A 27,830-nucleotide genomic window follows, 5' to 3' on the forward strand; every position below is an offset into this window, starting at 1 on the left:
AATAAAGTACCTCTGTTAAGAAAAACTTTCTGTTTATTTTTATAGTTATTGTAAGAACAGTTAATATTGTTGAAGCTCTCTAAATAACTTTAAATTAAATAAAACCTTTGTAGGTTCAGCGGCGGGACACCAGCTTACTACATACTTCTTACTACGCAGGCGATTCGGGTTCAAGTCCCACGTGGGTAGTAAGTTTTTTTTCATTTTTCTCTCAATTTTTACCGTGTAAATATATTGTTTCTATGTACAATGTTGTGTATGATTAGACAGCGGATTTGATGCATTCATGGCAAAAATGAGTAGTTACAATTTAAAATAATATACACATTAGAAGAATTTAAGAATACTGTCATATTATATGTATTATTGGATTGGTAAGAAAGTAATCTCGTATTTTCAGGTGAAATGAAACCCAATTTTTTTTATTCAAACAATGAACTTCCACTAATGATGACCTGAAATCGCACTTGGATCAGTTTTTTGTCGACAAGGACCAGAAGTTTTATAACCGCGGAATTGTGAAGCTACCATAAATATGGCAAAAGAACATCGAACAACAAAATTGGGTTTTATTTCACCTTAAAATACCGAAATTACTTTCTTGCCGACCCAATATTTTCAACCCACTAAACATAGTAAGAAAGAAAATCAATTTCTACTTCACTCCAGTTCGTTGCAATTCAGATAGAAAATTTTGATTTTGCACCAAGATCCGCTGTTTACTTATGATATACTGTAAAAATAACCGTAAAATGTTCGTATTGTACATAGTAACGTGGGAATGATCGTTGCCAACCAATACCCCAACGAAGACCCAACAAAATGCCAACCATAAAAGCTACTAGGGATAGTGCTCACAGTTTAGGATCTGGATGTCAAATTCTTGCGTTACAATATCATTTCCGTAACTGTCGAAAAGGTCTCTACCGTAACTGTGCAAATTTTATCCCCACCACTGGGGGATTCCCCTAGGAACCAGTAAACACGTACGACGACCGAGTTAGCGAGGAGTCGAGTATCGGTGAGATTCACACTAATGCAAACGATACAAAAGATAGCAGCATTTACCATCGTATTGGTCTCGTTTTTCTAATTAACCCCTCGCCTTACAATATCGTGTCCGACTCGTGACGAAGATTCTGTACAGATTCTGATAAAAATGTATGTTAACAATTTCCTTTAAATCGAAATAAAATTCTATTTTAGTTTTGTTAATCTAAGATGAGAACATATAGGCATACAATTGATATAAATTTTCTCCTTTTTTATGAAATTACGATGTAAAAGTTCGTATCACTGAAACCGTAAAATAAATCGTGGGGCTTACAATAGAGGATCTCAGGAATGTGAGCCGGTAGACCAAGATCGACCGCCCTCTGATCGAGAGGATGCATATCGCTGTGGGAAGCGTCGTCGAAGCTGGAGATGTTCGCTGGATGTCCAGAGTTGCTGCTATTTCGCCGGACGTTTTGCGACTCCAAACTGTCGTGTGGCGGTGTCAAGACATCCTGACAGGCGCGTCGATACATCCCTTCCAAAGGCATAGCCTCCCGGCCCAGCATTTCCAGGCTTATCATAGTCATGATTCTGTTTTTTTAGCCGAACTTTGACGTGTCACTGTCTCATCGTTCCCAACAATTCAGTGTCCAGAAATTGTTGCGTTATCTCAACTGTCCTGTATGTAACTATTTCAGTATCCTTTTCACCTTCCACCACAATTGCACCGCAAATCCCATCGTTCGATTGTCCCTCTTACAAATTATATAGTTTCAGTTAATCCAAGTATATCCACGAGACCAACTCTCTTTCCCGGTCACTGTCACTTTCTTCGGAGATCACATACTTTGATACAGCGTTCCAGATCGGCCGCACCAACTGTATCCGTTAAGTAACAGCCAAACTTGATCAACTACACGGATCTAAATGTTTATATCCACCCGTTAAACGGACGTCGATTACGATTTTCACTGGCGGCGATAGTTTGTTTTGAGAACAGGAGTTTAAGAGTAGATAAGTGAATTCAGTGTGGCAGCACAGACATGCCAAGCGTCGAAGCGACCGCAACGAGTGTTCGCGGAGGACTGTCCCAACGATGTCGCAGCTGCTCGTGCGCACGTGACACTCGTGGGTGTGGCGGGCATTCTGGTGGGGAATACGTCAGGGTTATTGGGTGTGGTCCGCACCCACGCTTCTAACGCCTCGGTGCCGATTGGTGGGAACCTCGACCGCCCCCAATATGGCGACTGACGCACTACCAAGCGGTTTTCAAACAACCGATGCTCCGCTTGCTGATATTCCGTCTAGGGTGCTGGTGATACGCCGTTGACACGGTGATGATGTGCCTTGGCTGCGCGAGTCAAGCTTCCAGAAAGATGGAGCCGATATATCTCTATCCCTCGTTGACCATGTGCGTATGTTTCTATCGAGAATTTTTTGGAAAATTTCTTCCTTCGATATTCGCAGAGAGGTTCTACTCGTTTCGTATTACTGATTTTCGCTGGCCGACCTCGGATAACGGGACTTCGGTCCATTTTGCACGCGAGGATACAAACGTCGCTTTTAAATTCTAGGCTTTTTAGTAGTCTTTAGTGAAAACTAATTTAAAAAACGTTTGTACTGACAACCAAACGAGACATTTCTACATACGGGTGGGTCAATAAGTACACGTGTGTTAGGGATGAAAACGCAAGTTTTTCAGAAATTTTTTTTTAATTTTTCAACATAATCTCCTTTTAGGAGGATACACTTTTCCCAACGTCCCTGCCATTTTTTTAAACCCTCTAAAAAATACGATTTGTCAAGCTCTTGAAAATATGCTTCTGTCTCGACGTTGACCTCCTCGTTTGAGCAGAATTTTTCCCTTTTTTAGTAGCAATTTTCATTGTATAAGAATGCGGATAGCCAAGTACAAGTTACAAAACTGTTCATTAATATTACGGAAAGCAATTAAGTTAAATGTATTCGTGTATTGATTTCATAATAAAAAGGTACGTTGTGAGAATGGAATTATTTAGTTCTCCTCTCGCATATTTACGATATACAGTGGCTCACGAAAGTATTCGAACGCTCTTTAAAACAGAATAACTTTTTTATAATTGTAACAAACGACCTGATTTTTTATAATCAATTAGAAGCACTGGTTTAGGAAATGATATGCAAAAAAGATTTTCCAAAAAATTATGATTTACAAAGTTACATGCAAAAATAAAAAAGGCATTTGTTAAACTTTTGTATTAGGGCCCTTAATGAAAATTTAAAATATATGTTTTGTAGATCTATGTTAGTTATACACATGCTGAAAATTTCATCGAAATCGGTTGACGCAAGAAAAAACGACACGCATCGAGAGATGTACGATTTTGTGGATTTTAAGCAGAAACTGATCAAAAATCGTGTAAAACTACGATTTTCAACATCTTTAATCGCTTGTAGCTCGTGTGTATGTTAATCGATTTTTACGAAATTTTCAGCACGTGTATAACTAACATACATCTACAAAACAAATATTTTAAATTTTCATTAAGGGCCCTAATAAAAAAGTTTAACAAATGCCTTTTTTATTTTTGCATGTAACTTTGTAAATTATAATTTTTTGGAAAATCTTTTTTGCATATCATTTCATAAACCAGTGCTTCTAATTGATTATAAAAAATCAGGTCGTTTGTTACAATTATAAAAAAGTTATTCTGTTTTAAAGGGCGTTCGAATACTTTCGTGAGCCACTGTAATTGCATCACACCTGATAGGTTCCAATTTTCTCAAACATCTTTTCAATTTATTCTAATTACTCGTTTCACTTGTAATTTTTTGTCATACCATATAACTTTATAAACAATATTTTGTAACACGTAACATGTGTATCCACATCCATCAAATTTCAAAAATCAAAGGGAATGGAAATATTCTAGCTCGGAAGTAATGCTTAATTTTCGAGTTAAATAGCTCCGAGTGCAAAAGGTTAAGTTTCTTCAGTGATCAATTCAATTTTCGACTATTAAAAATATAGCATAAGATTTTTTGAAAGGCTTAGGTGGTGGGCACGGCAGAAAAAAGGTTGGGAAACACTGATCTAATCATTGTAGCTGTAAAATAGATGGTGGTGCAAGGCGTAAGGAATTAATATTGAACACCTGAAACTGATTGCTTTTCCTTTCCTCTTGGTGCGTTGTTAAAAGAAAGCCAGTTCCTTTCCGAACCGTGAACAAAATTTCAGACAACTTCGGCCGGCTTCTTGTTCCTATTTCTGCCTCGTCTTCGTCGATCAGCGAGCGTTGCTTTCGAGCATCCATTTCCAGAGCCCTCTCGGCTACGGTCCTATTCATCAGAATCGTCACGTAAAAGAATTCGCTCCTGTACTCCTTGGCGAGTTCCTTTGGCAACGTCTAGAGAGCCGTGTCGATTGTGAAAGCAAGCGTCGTGGAAAGGTAAAGAAAGAGGGCGGCTGGTTTGGGGGCGGAAAGAGGGTTGAAAGAGGGTGGTAGCGGAGTAGACAGGGAAGGGGGAGGGGGGCGAGGGAAGTTGGGGGACAGCAGGCGAAAGAGAAGGAAAAAAAGGAGAACAAGTAGAAGAAGCTGAGAGACGAGGTTGGGTGGGAGGAGGAGTGTACAAAAGGATCCGAGAGGCGAAATTAAGAACAGCCGTGCAAGTGGGTGGGGGTGGAGGTGAGGGTCGCCATTTTATAATCTTAGTCGAGATCAGTCGTGTATACTCTTTTCTCGTCCCTCAGTGATTTTCGCGTGCGCCTATCCACACACCGAACCAAATAAGTCGAGGGTGTAGGTCGACGTGTACATAAGTAGACGTATAGATACGTCCACCAACATCAGCCGGTATGCTTTTCAATATACGTCTTTGTTTTTCTCGGTCGCGTCAGATGGCACGTATCCTTTTTGTCGTTACATGTTGCTCCCCTTTCACCTTCCAAATGAAAACTCCCTCATCCCGCTCTCTTTGAAACACGGAACACGGAGGGAGACTCAGGATTTTCTCTCTTGGCTGATGACCTCCGATCGGGTTAAGGGGCTTGCCTTGTGTCTCGGCTCTCTCGACACGAAAAAATCAAGACCACTTCAAATTCTCCTCTGCAGAGGCGAGTTCAAGTATGATATTGTGGCGCTACCAAGCATAACAGGCTAAGGCAGTGTGTCCCAACGTGGGGCAGTTTAATTGTTACGGGGGACAATTCAACAACTTCGTGTACAGTACGCATACTTTAAGTATTTGCTATTTCAAATTCTATTTTACCCAGCTCTGTGTGAACAATAAATATCGCCTTATAGTACACAAATTTGAACGATAAGTGTCTACATACTTTTGAGCGGGGGTGTATATCAACGTCGAGTCATTCAAAGGAACAAAAAACCTGTTCTATTTCGACCACTGGCAAGCTCCCTTATCTTATAGCGAATTATAAGCAGATACTCCATTCGACACGTGATTGGATAACTGTGTCCATTGATGTCCGACAATTGATAACGCTTGAAAAATCCATCAAGTTGCGGACAAGAGTTGTGGCAGCAGGTGGACTTTTGAAGTGATTTCAACGATTGTTACTGCATTGTTCGGTGAATTTTTTAATATTAACTGAGCCGGGGTGACTAGACTAAAAATAACAATAGCGAACTTCATCCGAACACTAAAGATACTAGTGTCAGGTTTGTACAACTCTCAACACGTTCAGGATCATCGTCATATACAAGGGAACCGGTTTCATGTATTATCTTTAACCCTTAGCACTCGAATGGTGACTGTGAGAGGCGCCACTAAAACTTGCTGTACCATCATTCCAAATATTCTTTGCATTATTAAATGTGTCGGTATCTAATCAATAGACTGCAGGTTTTATACATTTATGACAAAAATGAGTAAGTGTAATTTAAAATAGCAAAAATTAAGAAAATTTAAACATACTATTATATTATTTTCAACCTACTAAAAACGTAATAGGGAAGAAAATAAATTTCTATTTCACTCCACTTTGTTGCAATTCAGGTAAGAAATTTGTATTTTTCATAAAGATCCGCAGTCTACTAATCAATTACTATACATTTAGGTATTATATCCTACTAATCTTGTTCTCTCTAAGAGCAAATATCGAGCAAAATCGGAGTAATCCTAGCTGTAGGAGGGAAAATATTATTTAAATTTCTAAATTAAGATAATTTAAATATTTACAAACCTTTTAAAATAATGACAATACTAAATTCGCGCATTGATCATACCCACCGAACAGTGTCGGGAGGTTCGTTTATACACCCGACGAAGACGTGTTCACGGGAGACGCTGGAGTTCATGAGACTTTAATCGGCCGTGAAAACCGAGGATTATCAGCGGAAGTCATCCACGCGTTTATGATCACGCTGCGGAACCATAATCGGTGGAACGGGGTTGCCGTGCGCGTCGCGTCGTCGCCTCGAAACACGAAGAATGCAAAATTTTCCACCTGACCACGTGGACGGGGCCACGAACAACAGATGGTTCGACACTTTTGCATATACGGCGATGCCCATAAAATCTGTTATGCGTGTGCGTCACCTACCCCAAGTCTCTTCGAAATGACGGGCCAATAAAAATGTTTGATACCCGAGCGATTTTGCTAAACACGGTATGGCGCAGTTTTTCGACGGCAGATCACGCTGGTTAGTTACGCGCCGTTGCACCTTCTGACTCTCGTCCATTGATTGAATCGAATTTCTTCTTTGTACGGTGTTAAACGAATCGCGAAATAGTCCGTGTCCGGATTTGTTACGAGTAACGCGAAAAGGAGCATGCTAAAAAGTGGCCAAATAGAATGCCAGTTTACGACATTAATTATTCATTTTTTTAATTATATTTATAAGGGGTATTCCTTATAGCAGACATGTCAAACTCTTTTACCACCAAAAGACTCATTAAGTTGTGGTGTATGTATGAGTGAATGAGTGAGAGTGAGCGAATGAGTAAACAGAACGAGTGATAGGTCGAATGAGGAAAGACGAGAGAATGTGTGAGAGAATGAGACATATTTTGTGGCGAATTCGGCGACAGGTGCGTCGCAGTAGATCGTGAACGACAGACAAAGTGGGCAGACGTACTCTTGAGCGTATTGTAAATCGTGTGGATTGTGTAAATGGTTCGAGCTGTTCAATAAAAGTTACAACAAAGTGTTATAAATAGACCGTGGATCTTTATGCATTTATGTAGCAAAATTGAGTGGATGAAATTCAAAATTGTTGGAAAATTTTAAGATATCAATATATGATTTCTCCTCTATTAAAATCTATCTAAAATCCAACAGTCCGTTTCTTTATTGTCCATATCCACTCAATGTATATTATTCTGTATCCGCCACTTTCGTCACAAAATCATTTAGGAAAGACATTCGATTTAGTTTCTATTTCTTGCAATCGATGCAGACAATTTTTATTTTGCATAAATATATCCACTGACCAGTTAACACCTTTAAACCGAGATAAAATCTTATTTTGTTGTAGTCGATATGCAGCCTTGGGACAAAACAATCAATAAATATAAACTTTCTTGATTTTCTATGAAATTTTGAATTGTGAAGAATTTCTATATCCTTCTCTCTGTGTATGGGGTGTAAATGCAGCCCAAGAAGTTGACGAATGGAAAATTTCCAAAAATTATCTAGGAATACTAGCTGTAATTTTCACAAATACTTATGCAGTCAAGTTTTTTCTTCTTTCATTTTGCTCGAAAAATGTATGGGCTCCAATCCCCACCCCCTATATATACAGTTAACCTTCAATTACTTGCACTCCACTTTTTAGATAACTGGGTATGACGACTGGCAATGAAACAACTACTTTAATAACTACTTTAATGCAAAATAAATAGTTGCTAGCGTGGTCGACACCTTTATTTATGCTTGAAACTTTTAAAGTTTTGAGATTGTAAATACTATATGCGAGTAATTAAAAGTTAAAATTAGAGTAGTAGTACACAGAGAGAAGTTTAACCACAAAATAAATAATAGTGACAAGGGGTTGAAGGGACTCGCTGAATTTCTACACATAATAATTGACATGGATAATGTCCAAGTCCGTTCGACACGTACGCTAACCCCTGGTTTCCATCGCGAAGATTCATTAAAAGGGTGTCTTTGCGATTGCGCGACCCCGTGATTTCCGTGGGCGTCCTCCTCGGGCTTCGATCACGCGAGCCCACCCTTCGTCGGCTCCGTTGCACATGTCGACACGCCTCCAGGAGTCGTTCGTCACCGTAAAAAGCATCAGCGCCGAGGTTTATCGCGGCTCTATCCGAGGGTGGAGGTCTAACTTGCCCACGGGGTACCTTCTGTACTAGCTCGTGGCAAAACTAACGACGACGGGACAAGGCGAGAAAGAAAAAAAGGGGGTGCGCAGCCGGAGCACCGGTTCGCCAGCCCGGAACGCATCCCCCGTTCCCCAGTGGTGCACACTTGACCCGGCAAACGATGACATTTCTATTTTTCATTCCGCTTTCTTCGAGGATATCATAAATATCAACCGGACCTGGTTTCGCCGCCTGAAAGGTCACCGGATGGGGGTCAGACCGGGGTCGTTGTCTCTTTCTAGAGGCAGGCGATGATTAGACTGCGGATTTTATGCATTTATTACAAAAATGGGCAGATGCAATGTAAACCAGTTAAAGGGATTACATGAATATAAGAATTTTCATGTATTATTTTTACCATGTTGAAATTAGTGAAAGAGGAATCACAGAGGATACAAATAATTTTGTTATTTTGCAGAAAGATCCGCAGTCTAGTGATGATCTTCTTTTGTTTTTTAACCATTTATCATTTATTTTACAGCCACGGTGATTAGAACTTCTTTGTTTGCATTCCTTTATTGACACTCTCACCGCACAGTGTGATATTTCTTTATTCCATTACTAGTTCAAATTCTGAATTTGAAAAGGAAAAAGTTGTTCGAAATGTCGAAATCTATAACATATTTAAATTTCATCAACATTGGAGAGGAGTGCTTCTTTCTAAATAATTACCAAAACTCTAGTCATCATTAGACTTCGGAATTTTAAGGGAGTGGACTGAAATAGAATCTTATTTCTAGTGGTAGTGGCCTTTGCAGATCTGAAGTAAATAAAAATTGTACTAAATTATTTCGAATTTTATATTCTACCCTTTTTTTGAAAATTTTCGGCAAGACAGATAATGATTACGTAAAAACTCGGGAACCGCGTTTCCAAGCCGGTTATTCGCGAAATTTATACGGCGAAAGAAAAATCGCGTGACGTCGTCGTCTCGGCGATATAGGTACATATTATATTCAGCGACGCGCAGGATAAAGAAGCAACGATGACGTTTAACGGTAGACCGTATATTCTCGCGGAAACTGCGCGAACAGAAAATTCCGCGGATGCGAAAAAGGACGTAGACGATGAAATATGCACGCTTATGTGCCCCGTATGTTTTTTAATTTAACTCTGTTTCCCCGTGGCGAGACGGGAAAAGAGGGGTTGGGAGTGACGGGGGAGGAATCGGAGGCAAGATAGAACTGCATATAATCGAATTTGCACGGGCAGATCTTCTCTATGGGCGTTCCCATTACATCGGCGGGTAATAAATTATAGCACCCTTACCGCGTAAATACGTTTGAATTTATACTGGCCGGTTGCTCGCTTGCCCCATTTACGCATATGGTTTTTCAGCTGAAGAGAGAGAGGGAGAGAGAACCATCGCATTGGGAACCCCGTTTGTGCGGGACCGCGCGTGCTGATCAAATTAATATTCGGCCAAATGCGAAGCCTTTCAAATTTGCCATGAATACACCATCGCGCGGTCGCAATCCCCAAGATACCCGATTCTGCAAATAAAATCAATCGACGTCGAAACGAGACTCCGCGTGGACACGATCCATTGGCTGATGTTGAGCGCTCCACCTGCAAAGTTTTGCTTCGCGTTGCGGATAAGGGGGTAGACTCGTTTTTTCAGGATTGCTAGGGTGCCGGATACAAAGATGGGTTTTTTAGTAGTTCAAAATCCTACATACATATAATCTAGATCAATCTAAATCGCCCACAAAAGTCCCATTTTTAACCGACTTCGAAAAAGGAGGTGACTCAATTCGATCTGTATGTGCCTTTTTTTCGTTTTTTTTTCTGTGTATGTTCACCGATTACGCCGAGATGGATGGACCAATAGGAACGAAATCTTTTGCATCTTGTATAATAGATTGTAGAGTATATCCCTGGGGTGGTCCCGTGAATAAAATGTTGCATTTTTTTATTCCTTACGATTTTATTTGCAAAAAATAAATTATTTCCCCGATTACTCCGAGATGGATGGACCAATCAGGACGAAACCTTCTGCATTTTGTAGGGTACGTCTTGCAAATAACCAATAAGACTGAAAAACCATCCTACGGTGTTCTACAAATTCTGCTCGTTCCACTAAAAAGTGTGACATAAAAAAAGTTTATAAAAAAAAATTAAACCGACCTCGAAAAAAAAACGCACTAAAAAGTATGAAATAATTTCCATTTAATTGATGTGAATACACACGAACTTAAATACAATCTTTTCGCAGGCGGTGCAAAATTGAAAATTTTCGACACTGGAAATTACGAAAATCCTTAAATTCTTCTACATGCTTTCACATATTAATGTATCTTCTCTTTCCACCTACTGATTTCCAAGTCCATCATATTCCATTTTGCGCCGCCTCCGAAAAGACTGTATTGTATTTAAGTTCGTGTGTATTCACATAAATTAAATGGAAATTATTTCATACTTTTTAGTGCGTTTTTTCGAAGTCGGTTTAATTTTTTTTTATTCTCCTTTAAGTGTACGACATGAAATTACAAACAACAAGAAAAACAAGTGCGTCTAAACTTCTGATACGGCCCTTTTTCATATTTCGGTCAAAAATTCTTCCCTGCAGTGCCATATATGAAACGGTTTTAGTAGTAATCATGATTGTTCGAATTGTTCTAAATATGCGATAAAAAAAAATCAATCAAAGATTCATCCGAGGGTAAGTTCTTGTTAAAATAATAGTCTAAACTCCTGATACGCACCGTAGTACCGTTAAAGAAATAGTAATCGCTAAAGAGGGAGGAGCAAAGTTACCAAAAAAAAAACAGCAATTCGCGTTTGAAACTAATTTTCGGTGAATTTGGCGCGTCAGACGGTAGAGGCAGCGAACGCTCGGAAGCCCAGTTCGAAACACAAGCGTCGCTAAAAGGATAACATTGTCCAGGGATCCGTTCAACGCGCACAAAGAGCCGTCAACAGCCGCGACGTTGAACGGGAACAAACACTGGAAGTTGCGACTGCAACGAACCGGCTGGCGACAGTGGCGGCATTCGAATGCATCGCGATTCTTCGGCGGCGGAAAACCGAGAGCGAAGATCGGCGGAGATGTTCTCGCAGCGCTCGTTCGGCGAAAAAAAAAGCGAGGCGATTTCTCGTGACAAGCGCGACGACCAAAAAATAGAAGTTAGCGCCAGATGTGCCATTGTGCCGTGAACGTTCACGTTCACGTTCACGGCACGGCGGAAGCGTGAGCGGGGAGAGCCGCAGGAAAATCAGACCGAGACGGACGTGGATCCGAAAAGAGAATATGCGTACCGGGTAACTGAAAATTGGGGAGAAGAGCGGTGAGGGGGTGTAGGGGTGTTGTAGAAACACAGAGAACGATGAAGGAAAAAAGACGGAGAGAGAGAGAGAGAGTTACGATGTCGAGATGGGTGGAGGAGGTAAAGGTATATATAGTTATCAGTACCCTGTTGGTAGTAAACAGAGTGAAGGGAAGGGGTGAAGAAGGGCGGAGAGGGGTGTAAGAGAGACAGCACGAGGGGTTAGGTGAAAGGGGCGCCTGCGTGGGTGTGTCGTCGCGGCAGTATAACCACCGCCTCGCCAACAACCCCTTCTCCGACGCTTCCACCCGCGACTTCGTCCCGCCAACCCCTCTGGCTACCACGTCATTTCGAATTCGGGTCCGTGCAATCCTCGTGTAACTCTCCATTTCTCCCTTTCTCTCTCTCTCTCCCCCGGCTCGCTCCCCACCCTCTTTCTATGAAAAGCAACCCCCGACAAAGCCCGACGACAGCTTCCTCTCATTGTCTCCTCCGCACCGGTCGTGATCTCTCAAACGTTTGTACGGTTAAATGGGCTTAAACGACATACGCCCGCGCATTTGCGTGCACCGGTCCGTGCTCTCTCGCAGGAACCTTTCAAGTCCCACGTCGCTTTCTCTCTTCTGCCCGGGATAATCAAAAGTAACGCGATCCCCGGAGACCGCCGCGACGATCCTCTGTACACTCCAGTTTTGACTTTGTCGCAAATCGCGTTGCTGTCGCGAGACGCTGGACCAGGGGCGCGCAAGGTTTATTCTCTTTTCGCAGACGCCGCTCAACGCGAACTCCAGCGGCGGCGTTTCAGTCATTTAAGTCACCATTAGGCGCAACGACCAGTCAGAGAGACCGGAGCTGGTTGTCAAGTTTTTGCAGCTAAACCGTTGCTATTTTGTTGGCTTGTTGCTCATTAAAAGCTTGCCCATGGGTTACAGCCCCAGTCAAAAAGGTAACATAAGCGTGCTATAATTAACCCTTCAGATACCGGCTACCTCGCTCACAAAGGGTCACCTTCAAATCGCCAACAATTTTTTACGATTTCATACATATGTATATGCGTAATGTGACAAAATGTGTTCAAAATTATTTTACTAATAAACTTGGAACAGAATTTGTGATGAACCTTAACGAAGCTCAATGAAGATTACGCAATAAAGTTTCAAAACATTTGCACATTCAAGAAGTTATAGTGAGATAAGACAATATACATAAATATGTATACATATTTTTGTGTGTTGTGCATGCTTTTTGTGTGTTAGAAAAATATTAATTTTTGGTATATTATAAAGAAACTGTTGGGAATTGGTATCTCAATGATTGAAAAAAAAACGCTAGAGAATTCTTTTCAAAACTGTTTTATTAAACAGCGCGGAAGTTACTTGAAATAAAGAAAAACCCAAGGCTGCATCGTTTATTGCCCTGGCCCTCGGGTACGACAAATACCAGGCCTATGGGTCCAATGACATCTGGTCTGTTATTCTAAGATAGAGAAACTGCAGTGTTTCTCATGGACAAAACACGAAATTCATTTTTGCTCTTTTGGCAGTTGCATTTTTACTGCTAATAATCCAACAGAAACATACAATTTTCGTAATTTGGCCTTTCTCGATTCTAAAAATGCAATCGTATTTCGTGATAAATTTTTTGTAATAGCAATGATATACGAGTATAATGGAGGCAGAAGGCCACTACTATTCCAAGGAGACTGTAATTAGGTAAAGTGCCCAGGAACTAACGCTTAGCGCGACGAAGTGGGTAACTTTAGCACAACGCGACAAAACGAAATATCAATGATTACGATCGTGGACGTTACAAGTGGAATATCAGAGTATCAGAATATTAATGAGAGTCCATGTATTTTAAACTTGAAGATGTTAACCTTTTGCGTACGGAGCTATTTTCACTCGAAAATTAAACATTTCTTCCTATCTTTATAGATATGGAATTTATAAAATACCTCATACAGTACTTAGATGTTTAGTAATTAATTACATACCACCGTATTTAATAATGTAAACAATATTTTGGATAATGGTACAGCAATGTTTAGTGGTGACTTCGAGTCTAAATTCTAAATCGGACATTGTAAAATCTAAAATCGGACATTTCATATGCAATAAACTAATACTTCGTTCGCCGTATTTGTACAAAAACAAGTTAAATGGAGGTCAGAAAGTCTGCAGACGCATTACTAAAGTTCCCCGAGATTCCAGGATAAATATGGCCAGGAGTAGGTGACTGTAGCGTACAATAAAATAAATCCGACCTGCCTAACCAGCGACATTAATAAATCCAATATCTTCCGACCGATAAAACGGCAACCGAGCCGTCGAATCCGTTTTCCTCCCTTCTGTCTGGTTCGAGCTGGCAAACAGTTGGCCGGGACAACGAAAATTCATCGGGAATTGTGCAAACACGTATAAAATGCGCACAATGTGTCCGCGGGCCCGGCTAATATGTGATTGGCTCGTTGTGGCTCGGAGAACCCCGATAAAAAGCCCGTGGACCTGTCTCTCCCTTCTTTGCTTGGGGTGTCCGTAAGGAGGAAACTGCGAGTCACTTTAATGGATCATCGTCGATTAGGATCGGCGACTAACGTGATTCAGCCACTCTAAACGTTTCTACTTGTCGCACCTAACCCTTGACCGGCGGACGTTGGCGGCCATTTTGAGCCGGAGTTACAAACGTCCCTTCGAAATTCGAATCTTCTGACGGCCACTTGAAATGATTAACTATTTAGTACAATACAAGGTCAACCCTTGTCTCAAAGAAGTGGATTGAAAAATATATTACAGAAAATTGATATGTAAAGATTTGGATGGGTCTAATTCAGTCAATTGTTAATCATTAGACTGCGGATCTTTATGCATTTATAAAAGACATTGGTTGAGTGAAATATAAAACAGTGAAAGATTAGAAAAATTTGAGAATACCGTGATGTTTTTTATTGTAGTTGTAGTCATCCTGATTCATCAACACTGATTTGTGTTTTAATAACTCTCTGCAAGTGCACAATTTCCAGTAAATTCAATTCGCACTGAATTACGAGGCGATGTAATAAAACTCACTTGTTAGTTCATTGAGCTATCAAAATAGCAGGTTAGCTAGGTACACGCATGACTAAAACCAAGCGCTACCTACCCCAGACCAGACCCATTCGAAATGGGGTTCCTCGCAAGGATGGATGATGGGTCCAGGGCTTAAATTATTTATGCGCACCGCCTATTGCGTGTCCTGCATATCCACGCGCTGGCTTAGGCATATGGGGACATTAGCTACCCCATTAACCATTTTATCCGAGCGTACCGTCTAGATAGAAACTGTTCCGATCCAAAATGATCCATGACAGCGCACGCAGTGATCGAAACGTAACGTAGCTTGATTTATGTGCGTCGCGAGTTAGTTTAAGCGCAATGAATATAAACGAAAGTTTGTCAGCACATTCAGTACAGTGGCAACTTCATGCGGTTCACCATTCATTTCGCATTAGCAACTGAATAGCGCACGTTACTGCGTTTATTATGTAATGCATATTATTAGACTGTGGAAGATAATTCTGTAGATCTGCTGCAGGCCTGTCAAACTGGCGGCCCGACCAAAAACTTTGAAACTGTGGATCACAATTAACTGGGATTAATCTAAATGCAGTGTGATTCCGTATTAAAACAGAAATATATAGGTTTCGCACTCCAAATTCACCCTTTTACAAATCAATTTCACCTTTTTGTAAACCAATTTCACCCTTTTGCAGATTAAATTTAACCTTATACAATTAAAGTATTTTAAGTAAATTAAAAAAAAAAATCAAATCAAAGGTAAATTAATTATTAAGAAATTCAAAACTGTCTGCATCGATGGCAAGGAATAGAAACTAAATTGAGCGTTAATTTTACAATTATTGAAATAATAAAAATGATTTTATAAGAATTGATTGTATAAATATATTTAGTATAGCACGTATTATGATAGGAGCCGCACAAAGTTTAAATAAAATGAATCTTGTCATTTTTATAAGGGAACATGTTGAAGGATTGTAAGAGTTTATAGGGAAAAATTGTTTCAATGCATTACACTGGAAAAAATTGACTTCTGGTCCCAAGAAGCGGGCTCCTGGCCCACTGTGAGTCGGTTCGATAGTTGATAAATACATTCGAATTAAAAAACGATCTGTAACTACATACATGTCCATCGGAGCATATGCGATGATCGGATAGGTGGTATGTATGTATCTTCTGTAATCGATAATCGCTTCTATTATGACACCCACTCGTGCCCGCTTAGCCTACTTCCTTCGAGCGTTCCACGTGTGACCGCACACCCTTGTCTCGAAGGGTGTCTCGCGTACACATGGCGCACCGTTCCTCGTATGTATCACGTAATGCCGACTGGTATATGTATCGGGTGGGGTTAGAACATTTAGCGAGTACATTAAGGAAATTGCGTGGACTCTTCGCACCGCTCCCTGTCACAGGGAGCCCGGCCTCGCATTCTTCCGTATTAACCGCACGCGCGAAGGGGAGCGAGTAAGGGTTGCCTTTTTCCTACCAACACGGAGAGCTTTCGCTTGTGCGCAAGCTGCGCTGTGGACAGACGAATAGATGGAACTAACGATAAATTGGGAAAGATGCCTCGCGATGTACAACGAGCTACGAAAATATTCCCGCGGCAGAAATTAAGAGAATACTCAATCACGTGGGAGGAGCTGAAAATTGATTTCTTGAAAGTAGCTAAAATTAGCAAAAGTAAATAACCAAGAACAATGCTTAAAAATCACTTTTTCACCGAAGTTACGGTGAAAACAAGTTAAACATTTTCAGTTCTAAATATTTGACTATTTACTATTTCAAATTCTATTTTACCCAGCTCTGTGAACAATAAATACCGTCTAATAATAATCAAATAGTACACAGATGTCAGCGATAAGTGTCCACATACTTTTGGGAAGTAGTGTATGTATACATTTTCATCCCAGAAGAGTCACAAATTTTTCAAAGACGCCTATTGTTCGTTGTTCGGAGCCGAGACGAGCAGTAAAGAAAACGGAACAATCAACTCGGAAACGTTAGAAGTTCGAATACCTCTAACAAGCGACGAGCGCCGGTCGAAAGAGATGGATGTTCGTGCACAGTACACAACTCGAAGAAACCGAGGGACAAACAGTTAATCAAAGGCGTGCGAAAGAGGAACGGCGCCGAAACTAAACGCGAGCAAGTTCACAGACACGGAGAGAAGCGGAAGGCGAACACGGACAAAGAGACTGAAAGCGAGAGAGAAAGAGAGACAGCGGGAGAGAGAGAGAGAGAAATAAAAATTCAGCAGGGGTAATAGAAGAGATAGAAGCGGAACGAGACACGACGGAGGGAGAAACGCACGGCACCAGACCCTGCTGGGACAAGTAGGGTCAAGTGAACTAAAGCAAAACTACCGGGATAGGGGTGTTAAGGGGACAATATACGCTCCCGAGCAGGGGTGGAAGATGGCTTTAATCTATTACTGGTCGACTCAGTGGAAGTGGCTTCTTGTTACACGCTCGTTTAGACGAAACGAACTCTAAATTGATCCTGCGCTCCCGTAATGCTAATAAATTGTATGAACTGGAAATGATAACGACGGCTTCGACTAAATATTTGCATCTACCAGTTCAACTTACAATTCCAGACATTCACTTACAGCCATCTTTCGTCTTTCAGTCGATTGGCATTAACTTTTTCTTGAAAGTAATTTATATTTTGATTAACATATCAGTTTTTTTATTTATTCATAATTACATGTAGGCTTTACGTATGTTACAATCTTTGTTTAGAATTGCACACGTTTAACATGTTTACTTATGCACAGGATGTAAAGAACTGTGTGGTCTTGACTAACATACGCGATTCTACACGATCGGATCGATGAAGATCTGTGAAAAAAGGTTACCCTAAAATTGTCCTTGACCTTGAAATTTAAGGTCAAAGACAATTTTGAGGCTCCTTTTTTAAATTTCTTCTTATTTCTCTTATTTTCGACTTTTGAATTTCATTTATTACATACAACAAACGATATTCGAAAAAATTGTGAAAAATGTGGGACCAAAATCCAACAATTTTTCCTGGAATTTGAAAATTGAAGTGTGGTTTCATTATCTTTTATCAATAAACATTAGCGAAAAATGTGTATCTTTGAACTTGCGGAACTTATTTTCTTAAATTGCTGTTGACTGAACTGTAGACTTTCAAAGACGCCGGTGTAATATAACGTGTGAATACATAAATAGCATACTGATAATGTTGTTTGAAACTATCGGACCGGAAAGACAGATGTCTCTTACGTAGCTCCATCATATCCGCGATTGTCAAATTATCCGTGATTTTCACGTGAAGCGCGTCGTTACGGAGTCTTACACACGGACGTGGCTTCCGGTAAAGGCCGAGAACCCGGAAATCAAAGGGTCGCAAATTGGACACCGCTGCGGCTTGTTATTAATATTTTTTTCGTTTGCCCCGACGAGCACAGCTGCCGGTTGCTCTTATTTTCTTTTACTTTTGCGCGTTACGACTCTAGGAGGGCTTTCTAATGAAAGTCCATTCTGTGTTGTTCCTTTGAGGTTGTGCATTAAGGGTGGTTGAATCGAAAAGCACCCCTGCGGAACATGTTTTCAATCAAATCTCTCCACCCGGTGATACGATAAATAAAGGAATAGCAGACGCGAATTACTCGGTAGTTTCGTCGATTTTAGTTTTCGAGTATATTTCGTAGCGTTGCGCCGTTTTGCATTGTCTAAACTCGGTCGATGCGGAAACAAACGACAGGCATTGGAAGATGTAAGAATCCTTAGACTTATTGCAGTTTGAGGCCGAGCATAGTGAAAATCTGAAATTTTTACCATCTTTAAACGTTTGTGACTCATTGCAACGTCGACCGATTTTGACGAAATTTTCGAAACGTTTTTTCTAAATTTTCTCTGCAATTCCGACGACTTACAATTTTCTTCAAAAATTTTGATCACGTTGTGTAGCAAACCAATTGTAACTTTTCAAAACAAATCGTATCGTCCAATATTAAAAATGTCATATGTAGTGACTATCACAGCGAGATTCTACACCCTCGTTTCGGTGGAAGTTAATGTAACAAAGGTGCCATAAATTTAACTTTGACCTTGCAGTCAAGGACTTTCCATCGGTCAAAACTTAATCGTTCACTTTTACAAAATCATGGTGAAGTTTTTTCATTGTCAAACTGATTTTATTTTCATGTCTCAGTCGGGTGGAGTTTATATGTGTAGAGTGCACGATGACCACAATGTAGCCGTATGCCGATAAAATATTAAACACCTAGTGAAAAGATCATTCAATCAATCGTTTAACTGTTTGATCGCAAATGACATAAAAATGATACGCGTATACATATTTTGCACTCCCGTAAGTATGCACACCGTATACTAGAAATCATGTGCATGTGCACCCCCATAGGGTAAATATTTTTCATTCGAAATATTTAGCAGAAGGTCAATGTGTGTTTACTCTCCTGTAAATATACTGTTACGCACATATTGTGACCGACGAAATGTTTAATGTTTCGTTTCTGACAGTGCGGTCCAATTTCTGACAATGAGCATAATGACACGCCTAGCTCTGACAAGACTGCTTCATAGCGACTGTCATCAACACCACCGGTTTAGCTATCGTGCGGATATCACGGCGCACAATGGTTTTTTTGTTGGAGCACACCACGGCGAAGGAGTTAATTTCGAAAAAATGTTTGCAGGTGTGACTTTCAATTTGATTTTTGACGAACCATTTACCATGAATGGTGGCAGGGGTGAGCAGGTAACCATGAGCAGCACGATAGAAGCACGTGCTCTGGAAGCCAGTGGTGTCAAATGGAGTAACCAGACACCAGACAACTCGTTCACGTCTGAGATCACTCAGGAACATAGGTCAACTTCTTCCGACAGGAAGCACAAGCGATGTTAAGGAAAAAGGCTTCACCATCTGCCTGTTGAAGCGTGCTAACTTTCGATACTTGCCAAGTTTCTGTTAGTGGTTACGCAGCCGTTTACACATCTATGCACATGGCAGCCATATATGTACTTAGGTACAGTCAATAAAATTAAACGTTCTATTATTTCCTGTACACTTATACGTTAACCAAGTATACGAAAATCAATCAGACTTTTTAGAAGTTTAGAATATACATAATAAGATATCAAAATGGCTTTCCTTAATTTACTATAATTAAAAGGTTTTTTATATTTTTATACTGAAGTGTCAAATTTTCTGCGGACACATACTTAAGTACATATCGAAATGCCTATATTTTCTTTAACTCATAATTATAATAAATGACTATTTCGTATGTATTCGGTCGGAAAGAAAGTTCTTGCGGTTTTCATTATAAAATCAAAATAACAAAAACCGCAAGAACTTTCTTTCCGACCTAATAGAATCTTATTTTTGACAATTGCAGCACACCTTCGCGGCATGGATCCGATAAGCCGAGCACATTTGCTAGCAGGAACCGAATTCCATGCTTCCCGTATAACAGTGTACAGTCCCTGGTCATCGAATTAGGACCACTCCACCACTACAAGTTAGTCATAATTTAATTTCAATGAATCTAAACATGAAAATTTGATGAAGTAGTTTCAAGGTGCTGTGGTTTTGAAACACACAATAAGAGAACAATACTTTCCCTTCAGCCTTTGTTAGCTCTTTGACAAGACATTTAACATGCTAGTTCGATCAAAGCTCGCGATCATCTAGCAAAAGTGTAAGCTCCGACCGGTCGGTCTCACAATCGAACTCGACCGAGTCTCCAGTCTCGCGATTCTCACATTATATTAGCGGCGCGTGTCCCCAGAGATGTAACAAGCCTAGCGAATTCACGGGGGAATTATGGGAACGGCACGGCAAACAGCGAACCCAAGAGTATCCGATATAGTCTGTAGCATATTGCGCTAGGCGGCCCACAGGGCCACAGGGCTCTCCGTGCCAGAAGTCGAGAACGGACGACAGGGTGAGAGAACCAGAGGAACCGGGACGGGACGAGATCGGAGGAAGCGAGAAAGAGAAACCAGAGACTCGTTTATGGGGCAGTATGCAAGTGTTACGACCTGCCATTGTGTTCACGGTCGTTGTTCATGCTGTGTTCTTGCCACGCACTTGACACGTTCCACGATGGTACCCATGGGTCCAAGGACAACTCCGCTGGATCTGCTATTTAGCCGGTTTCTCACGGTGCAGATCGAAAAATACATGCTGATAACCCGCCGTCGAAACTCGATCAGAATTTTTAGTATCTTTCTGGATAACGGTACGTATACGTGTGTACAATAAATTCAGTCCTATTGTTGCAGTTCTATGATTACATACGGTGGCGGACAAAAGAAAAGTTTGAAATTTACACATCCCTGTTTATGTATGAATATTAATCATTTCAGCACTAGATGGTGTTTCAAATGTTGATAATATTCACCTAATCTGAGACATCCTTGCCACAATGTACTACCTCAATATCAGTTTCTGATATTGATGAATTATGGATTTCCAAGTGTCTATGTATTTGTTACTAAATACTACGGCAAATTGTCTGAAGACAATGACAAAATGACAAAATAAAAATTTCGACTTTTCACCAGCTTTTCGAGACAAGTGCTCCACTGTCTGTGATGACGTGCGACGCACCGTTGTGCATAAGTTTAAGTCTCTTAATTATAATAGCAATAGTAACGGTCATGTAAACAATAACAATAATAGTGACAACTCATTGTACAAGACAACTAGGGTTGCCAGAAATGTTTTATCCAAATATAGAAGAAGTAGTGAAAACTGCAATTATGTATACATATATGAGATAGGCTCGAAATATAGGAGTTCAAGTAAAGAGGTACACAGCACATTTTAAACTTTTTTATTCAAACAAAGATTTTTGAAAATTATATGCTATTCAAATATGATATAGGAGATCAAGTTCAAATATAGAAGATCTGGCAACCCTAAAGACAACTCATTGTTAAAGATACAGAGAAGAGTTGAAAAAAAACACGATATTTATACGTTTAAACTATTATATTCAGTGAGTTTCAAATAGCATTGTTGTTAATTCTAATTCTAAGGGTTAATACAATAATTCTGAGCAAATCATTGCAATGAAATCTTGACTTACAATGAATCGAGTGTATGCTATTCTGACCGAACTTTTATAAATGAAAGTGAACACAAAATTGTGGCAGCACAATCGTCTTACACGGTTTAGTCGCTATCCGAGAAGTGTGTCAACGCATTTTCTAATTGAACTAGCAGTTCGTAATTTTTTCGTGGGGAAAAACTAGAGAATCTTTACTTTGTTTCCTGAGCGTGTGTCAATACATCGGAGGTGGCTTACTGGTCGACAGAAGGATAACAACTCTTGTAAATGGATTAAACACCGCCCGCGCGAACTATGGGAATTATCGAAGATCGATACGGTAAGCTTGGGTCGACCTGGATTTCTGTTTAACTTTAAGCAACGAGAATCGAGGTACACCGGATGATCGGTAAAGTCAATCAACCAAGAAGGATTTTTTTGTTGTGGCTGGAGAAACAAAGTTGACGTATCCTGCATCGCTAACAACGGATGTTTATCATCGGGATGAACACTTCTTTTTTTTTTCAAAATTGACGGTGGAGTAAGTCTCAAGTTAAATTTGATGAAAACTATTGGAACAATCGATTTAATTCTGATGCAGAACTGATAAAACTTATTATACACCGTTCAGGGACATCGCACTACAAACAAGTGGCGAACCATCATTACTAGTGATGGCGTTCAAAATCACTAACAGTGATTTATCACAGAGATCGTAGAATACGATCATGGTCGTATACATATCATACAGCGTACATTTACTTCATTTAATGATAAAAATACAAAATATTCAAGTTTCATTTCCAAAATGCCAATGTATTACTTTACAATTATAGTCCTTTTACGTTCTATAAGAACTATTAACTTTAATTTACGTGTTCAAAAAAACTTGTTACAATATTCTTCAATTTTTCTAACCATTTACTGTTTTGCATTTCATCCAGCCAATTTCTTCATAAATGCATAAAAATACGCAATCTAATAATAACTAAATAAAAGTTTACAAGCAGGCAGTAATAGATATACAAATCTAAGTTTCATCAACGTCATCGAACACCACGAACCTAACCAGTAAAGCAGTTCAGCCGACTGAAAAGTAGTCGATAGTGTTCATAACGCGTCTTTCTTACAACTCGTCCTCTTAATCCAAATTCATTGAATAAATTTGGTATTATTTCTTTATGAATGTCAACGACTGTCTTAAATCTATTTCTTGAATTGACAGCTGACTGTTCTCACATTAATATTTTTATCAAGAGATTCGGTAGTATTTCTTCATGAACGTTAACGGCTGTCTTAAATCCGTTCGCTTCGGATATAATCGATGAATAATGGAATCGGTTCTGCCATCCGATTTTCGTGTCCTATTTTTGCGAGTAATCTATATATACATGATTCCACGATGCTTAATATTCCTAGCCGTTTAGCAATCTCTTCTAAGGTTTTCTAGGTTCACTATGCATGTGATTTATCACAGCGATTGCAGAATCACGATCACGGTCGTAATTTGTACTTCATTCACGTTGTTATCGTAATTTTTTAATCTGAAGTAAATTTGCTTAGTGACTCAATTTGCCCAAACTTCACTCACTCGATTGAATTAGTTCTTTTTTTAAACATTACAATTAGCTTGCATAAAAATATCTACATAATAACGTGAACTTAAAATTACGTTACGTTTTCTATATACTTATAACGTAAATTTACTTAATTGAATGATAAAAATAAATAATTTTCTTTTCCGTATATTATTATATTTCACTATTGAAAAGAAAAATTAATTCTTTCTCTAGATTCTGGAAATCGTAATACATATGTATATTCTTTAAATGTATAAAGTTTTACAAAATGCCAATGTATTACTTAACAATTATAGGTAGACAGCGGATTTTATGCATTTATGACAATTCTGAGTAGGTGTAATTTAAGCCAGTAAAACATTAGAAGAATTTAATATGTTGGAATCTAACCAATACCTACTACTTAACATTTAAATATTGTATGAGGTATTATATTAATTTCATATCCATAAAATGTAATTTTTGAGATAAAATAGCTCCGTGTGCAAAGGGTTATACAACGCGCACACTCAATCTTGCGACTAGCTGTAAGTAAATGGCCGCCACTGTAGATCGAACGACTGGAAATTCGATTTTGCATGGTGGACCCACTGATACATCGGATGCGTTGGTGTGTGCGTAACAACAACAACAAGAACTCGGCTAATGTCAACGTTCATAAAGCCAGAAACGCATCCTTGAAGTGTACGCCCAGGACGATCCATCCAGAGCCTAGACGCGGCGCGGCGGAGAGTCCCATGCCTCTCTGATTTCCCCAGGGATTCGTTGGCGCTTCGCTTCCAGAGTTCTACACCCTCAAACAGAACCTCTTCCCATACATATTCTCTCTCCCATGAAAACCGTGAAACTCGTTGCTGCACAGCTCCGATGATTACCGTGGCATGTGATTGCACCATGCCAGGAATTTCATCGAGACAAAATTTCACTTCTTTAAAACGTGATAAACTAACGCGCGAGGGAAACTGAGATCGTGGAGTTTCGAAAGAGACGAGTGATCGCAGAATCACGACCACATCGTCATTTTAACTTCATTCACGCCGTGATCTCACATCCTTAAAATTCGATTTGATTTCACGTCCTTAATTTTCGTCTACAAAAATTGCAAATTGCATAAACGTCCGCAGTCTAGGGATCAGAGTTTAAAATTCATGGATATTCATTCTGTATAGCATAACGAAGAATAAAAATATTATACTGACTAACACGTGAAAATATTTCATTAATAGCTATCTTTTTTAACCGTATAGGTAATCATGATTGTTTAATCCGTGATCGAATGACCACTGTTTTGTGCAGTCGTTATTACAACCGGACCATTTTGTAATTGAATACACAATGTTAAGTAAGTCTAACAGCGGCATTTAATTAATTGTTATTTCAAATTTCATTTAAATATATACGATACGGTTCACTGTATCCATATTGTACAAATTAAACGAACAGTTATTTGAAAAAGTTCAAAATGATACTGATACACATTTGTTCCCTAAATAACTTTGCACGGTGTCTCCACGTGAATCGATACGAAGGATATAAAACAAATTCAGGAATTAGAAACGTGAAGCACTATTGCGATTCTTACGTTGGTAAAACGATCGTTGTGAGAATCAGATAAATCAGATAAAGTCGTTTAAATGACCTGTTTACATTTGCTGATCCACTGATTCAACCGAGCGTCACGTACTCGACACGTGTCATGTTTGCGCGAACGGCTTTATTCTTCTTCTAGGTACTTATTGTCAAAATGTCATCTCTGTCAAACATTTTTGGTCGTCAACAATGCTACAAATATTAAAATTATTGCACAAATATCAAAGAAGATACTGTCACAGAAATGACAATTATGAATTTCTCAAATATCGCACCACGTGATTTGCGCATTGAAACGAGCAAATGAGCAATGAACAATTACTACGAATACTTGATTGATGCAACATGCACAGAGTAAAGGTAGAAAGCAAATAAATAAACAACATGGCCGAACAGTGTGTAAATACAGATGAATATCTGCAATTGTTAGTTTACCAGTGCATATAACGAGACCTTTATCAAAATTGTATGAAAACTGCATGGCGGCTGGAAACGGAATGGCTGCCACGTGCGCGACATATATCAACGTCGAGTCATTCAAAGGACCAAAGAACCTGCTCTATCTCAACCACTGGCAAGCTCCCATATTCTACAGCGAATACATATAAGCAGATACTCCATTCGACACGTGACTGGATAATTGTGTCCATTGATGTCCCGCAATCGATAACGCTTGAAAAATCCATCAAGTAAGTTGCGGACACGAGTCGTGGTAGCAGGTGCACTTTCCAAGTGATTTCAACGATTGTTACTGCATTGTTCGGTAAATTTTTTAATATTAACTGTGCCGGAGTGACTAGACTAAAAATAACAATAGCGAATTTCATTCGAACACTAAAGACACTAGTGTCAGGTTTTATACAAGGGAACCGGTTTCACATATACATATTATTTTTAACCCTTAGCACTCAAATGGTGACTCTGAGAGACGACACTAAAAATTGCTGTATCATTATTCAAAATATTGTTTAGATTATTAAATATGTTGGTATCTATTTTTTTGCATTTATACGCCTTTTCACTTTCTTTTTCATTCTGGTTCGTACCATAATCACAAATAATACTAATCAAGAATTCTTTTGATTTTTTCTGTCGATCAGTAGAGCACTTTTTTTAACGAATCTTGTTCAAGGGCATGTAACTCCGTCAATTTTGATCATTTTCACTTAAAAAAAACTGTGAACATTCGTAGAACATAAATAAGTATGTATGCAAAATATCAATATTAAGAAACTTATATTTTCTTTGTAAAAAAATTCAGTAAAAAGATCAGAAAATGAAAGTCTAGACTACAATACTCCCTTAAAAAAATGAATTTTTCACATAAGTAGGTTAACATTTTCTTGTGAAGAATATCAAGATGCATTAACTGGTGCAGTAAAAAATCTATTAACGTCAGAATGTGCTCCTCGTGATGCCTTTCAACCCCACACGAACCATTTTCCACTACGAATAATAATAGTCATATATGTATAGACTTTTATGCATTTATGAGAAAAATCAATAGGTGAAACTTAAAGCAGCAAAAACATTTAAGAAATGTACGAATACGGAGATGTTTTTCTCACAACCAATTAAAATTATTTCCACAAGAAATAAATCTTTATTTATTAAATTTCCATACAAATGAGGTATAAACATTTTATTTCGTATAAAGATCTGCTGTCTAGTCATGTATATGCCATATTTGTGAAAAATGAAAGCAATATTCACTTACGGGTCCATTTAGACCCAATATCCGCCCTATGTGTTAATAAACTAACCCGCCGTCGAGAGTTACTAAGTATACATAGTTTGTAATCGTGTAATAGAAATGTGGCTTTAATTAAGATCATCATTCTTGTAAAGTGCCGAATCATTCCCTTTAATTATCCGATAATTAAATATGCAATTTTGCAAGGTACTTCGGCAAGTGTTCTTAAATTTCGTTTTAATTAACTATATTAATTAACCACCGGCGCAATTTATGCTGAAAAATATTTATGCTGTCAGATTATTGAAATTTGTTGGCAAGTGTTGTTAACGTTATTGGAGACCCGACACTCAACTGAAATAAATTGTAATTATAAGTTTTATACAAATTTTTACGAGAACTTATTACGGCCATCACACTGAAAAAATTGAAATTCAAATGAGTATTTGGTTATGCTTCGCGTATGTAAAATGGCAGTAAGGGGCAGGAGCCAGACAGATATTTTATTCTTACTCTGTAATCATTTTAACAAGTTGAAAATAATACATTGGTGTTCTTAGATTATTTGAATCTCTCTACTGTTTTAAAATGCACCTGCTCATTTCTGCTATAATAAATGTAATAACAACTCCTTAACGAAGACACGGAGAACATTTTCGTAAAATAAAAGTCACTTCAAATGACGGAAGTAGATTTTTGGCACACACTGTAGAATAATAAACTTCTCCTAATCGATGCTTATAGATCGTGTAACGATAAATACGAAAAGATAAATGGTATTATTCGAGAAAGCCATTGCCATTTTCATTTGTTGGAGTCTTCTTCCTGGTTCTTATCCCCCCCCCCCCCCAATTACCGCGTTCGGCAAAGGTCAAGTTCTCGCAATTCGCATCTTCGCGGTCAAATGTAAAGGCTCCACCGGATTAAGTTAAACTTTAATTACAGAATTTTTCTGCTTCTGATGATAATCGCCTCGCCGGATGCCCCTGCTGGTCTTAATTATTCCGCCGGCGATAAAACGCAGTAATTAAGGGAACATCCAAGCTTCCCCGAGGGATAGCGCAGTCGGATGAAATCCAGATCATTCCCTTTAACCCCAAGGGATGCGGAATCCCCCGATCAAGAAGCCCGCGCGAATTCTGCGATCGTATCTGGCGGCCGGACAGATTCGAAATTGATAATAAAACAGTTTTCTTCCATCGGGGTAGATGATTATCGGCGATACTCGTGGAAATTTCGGGGGAACTTTAACAAATTCTCACTGCATCAAATCCAGATCGA

The 27,830-nt window shown here is 39.2% G+C and overlaps 1 protein-coding gene across 5 annotated transcripts in view; it reads right to left on the minus strand.

Annotated features, from left to right (window-relative positions):
• Lim3 (Lim3 homeobox protein) overlaps positions 1 to 27,830 on the minus strand; it is an 85,160-nt gene that overhangs the window by 22,884 nt on the left and 34,446 nt on the right. Inside the window, exon 1 of one of the 5 annotated variants that reach the window (XM_076422636.1) lies at positions 1,328 to 3,057. The exons of 3 other annotated variants lie outside the window; for them this stretch is intronic. In XM_076422636.1, the coding sequence (XP_076278751.1) occupies positions 1,328 to 1,583 (256 nt within the window). In that variant the 5' untranslated portion in view covers positions 1,584 to 3,057. Of the gene's footprint in view, positions 1 to 1,327; positions 3,058 to 27,830 lie in introns of those variants that run through there. One more of the 5 variants, XM_076422637.1, reaches the window with a different exon arrangement.

Source organism: Lasioglossum baleicum, chromosome 4 (assembly GCF_051020765.1).
Source record: "Lasioglossum baleicum chromosome 4, iyLasBale1, whole genome shotgun sequence".
NCBI classification, from domain to species: Eukaryota; Metazoa; Arthropoda; class Insecta; order Hymenoptera; family Halictidae; genus Lasioglossum; species Lasioglossum baleicum.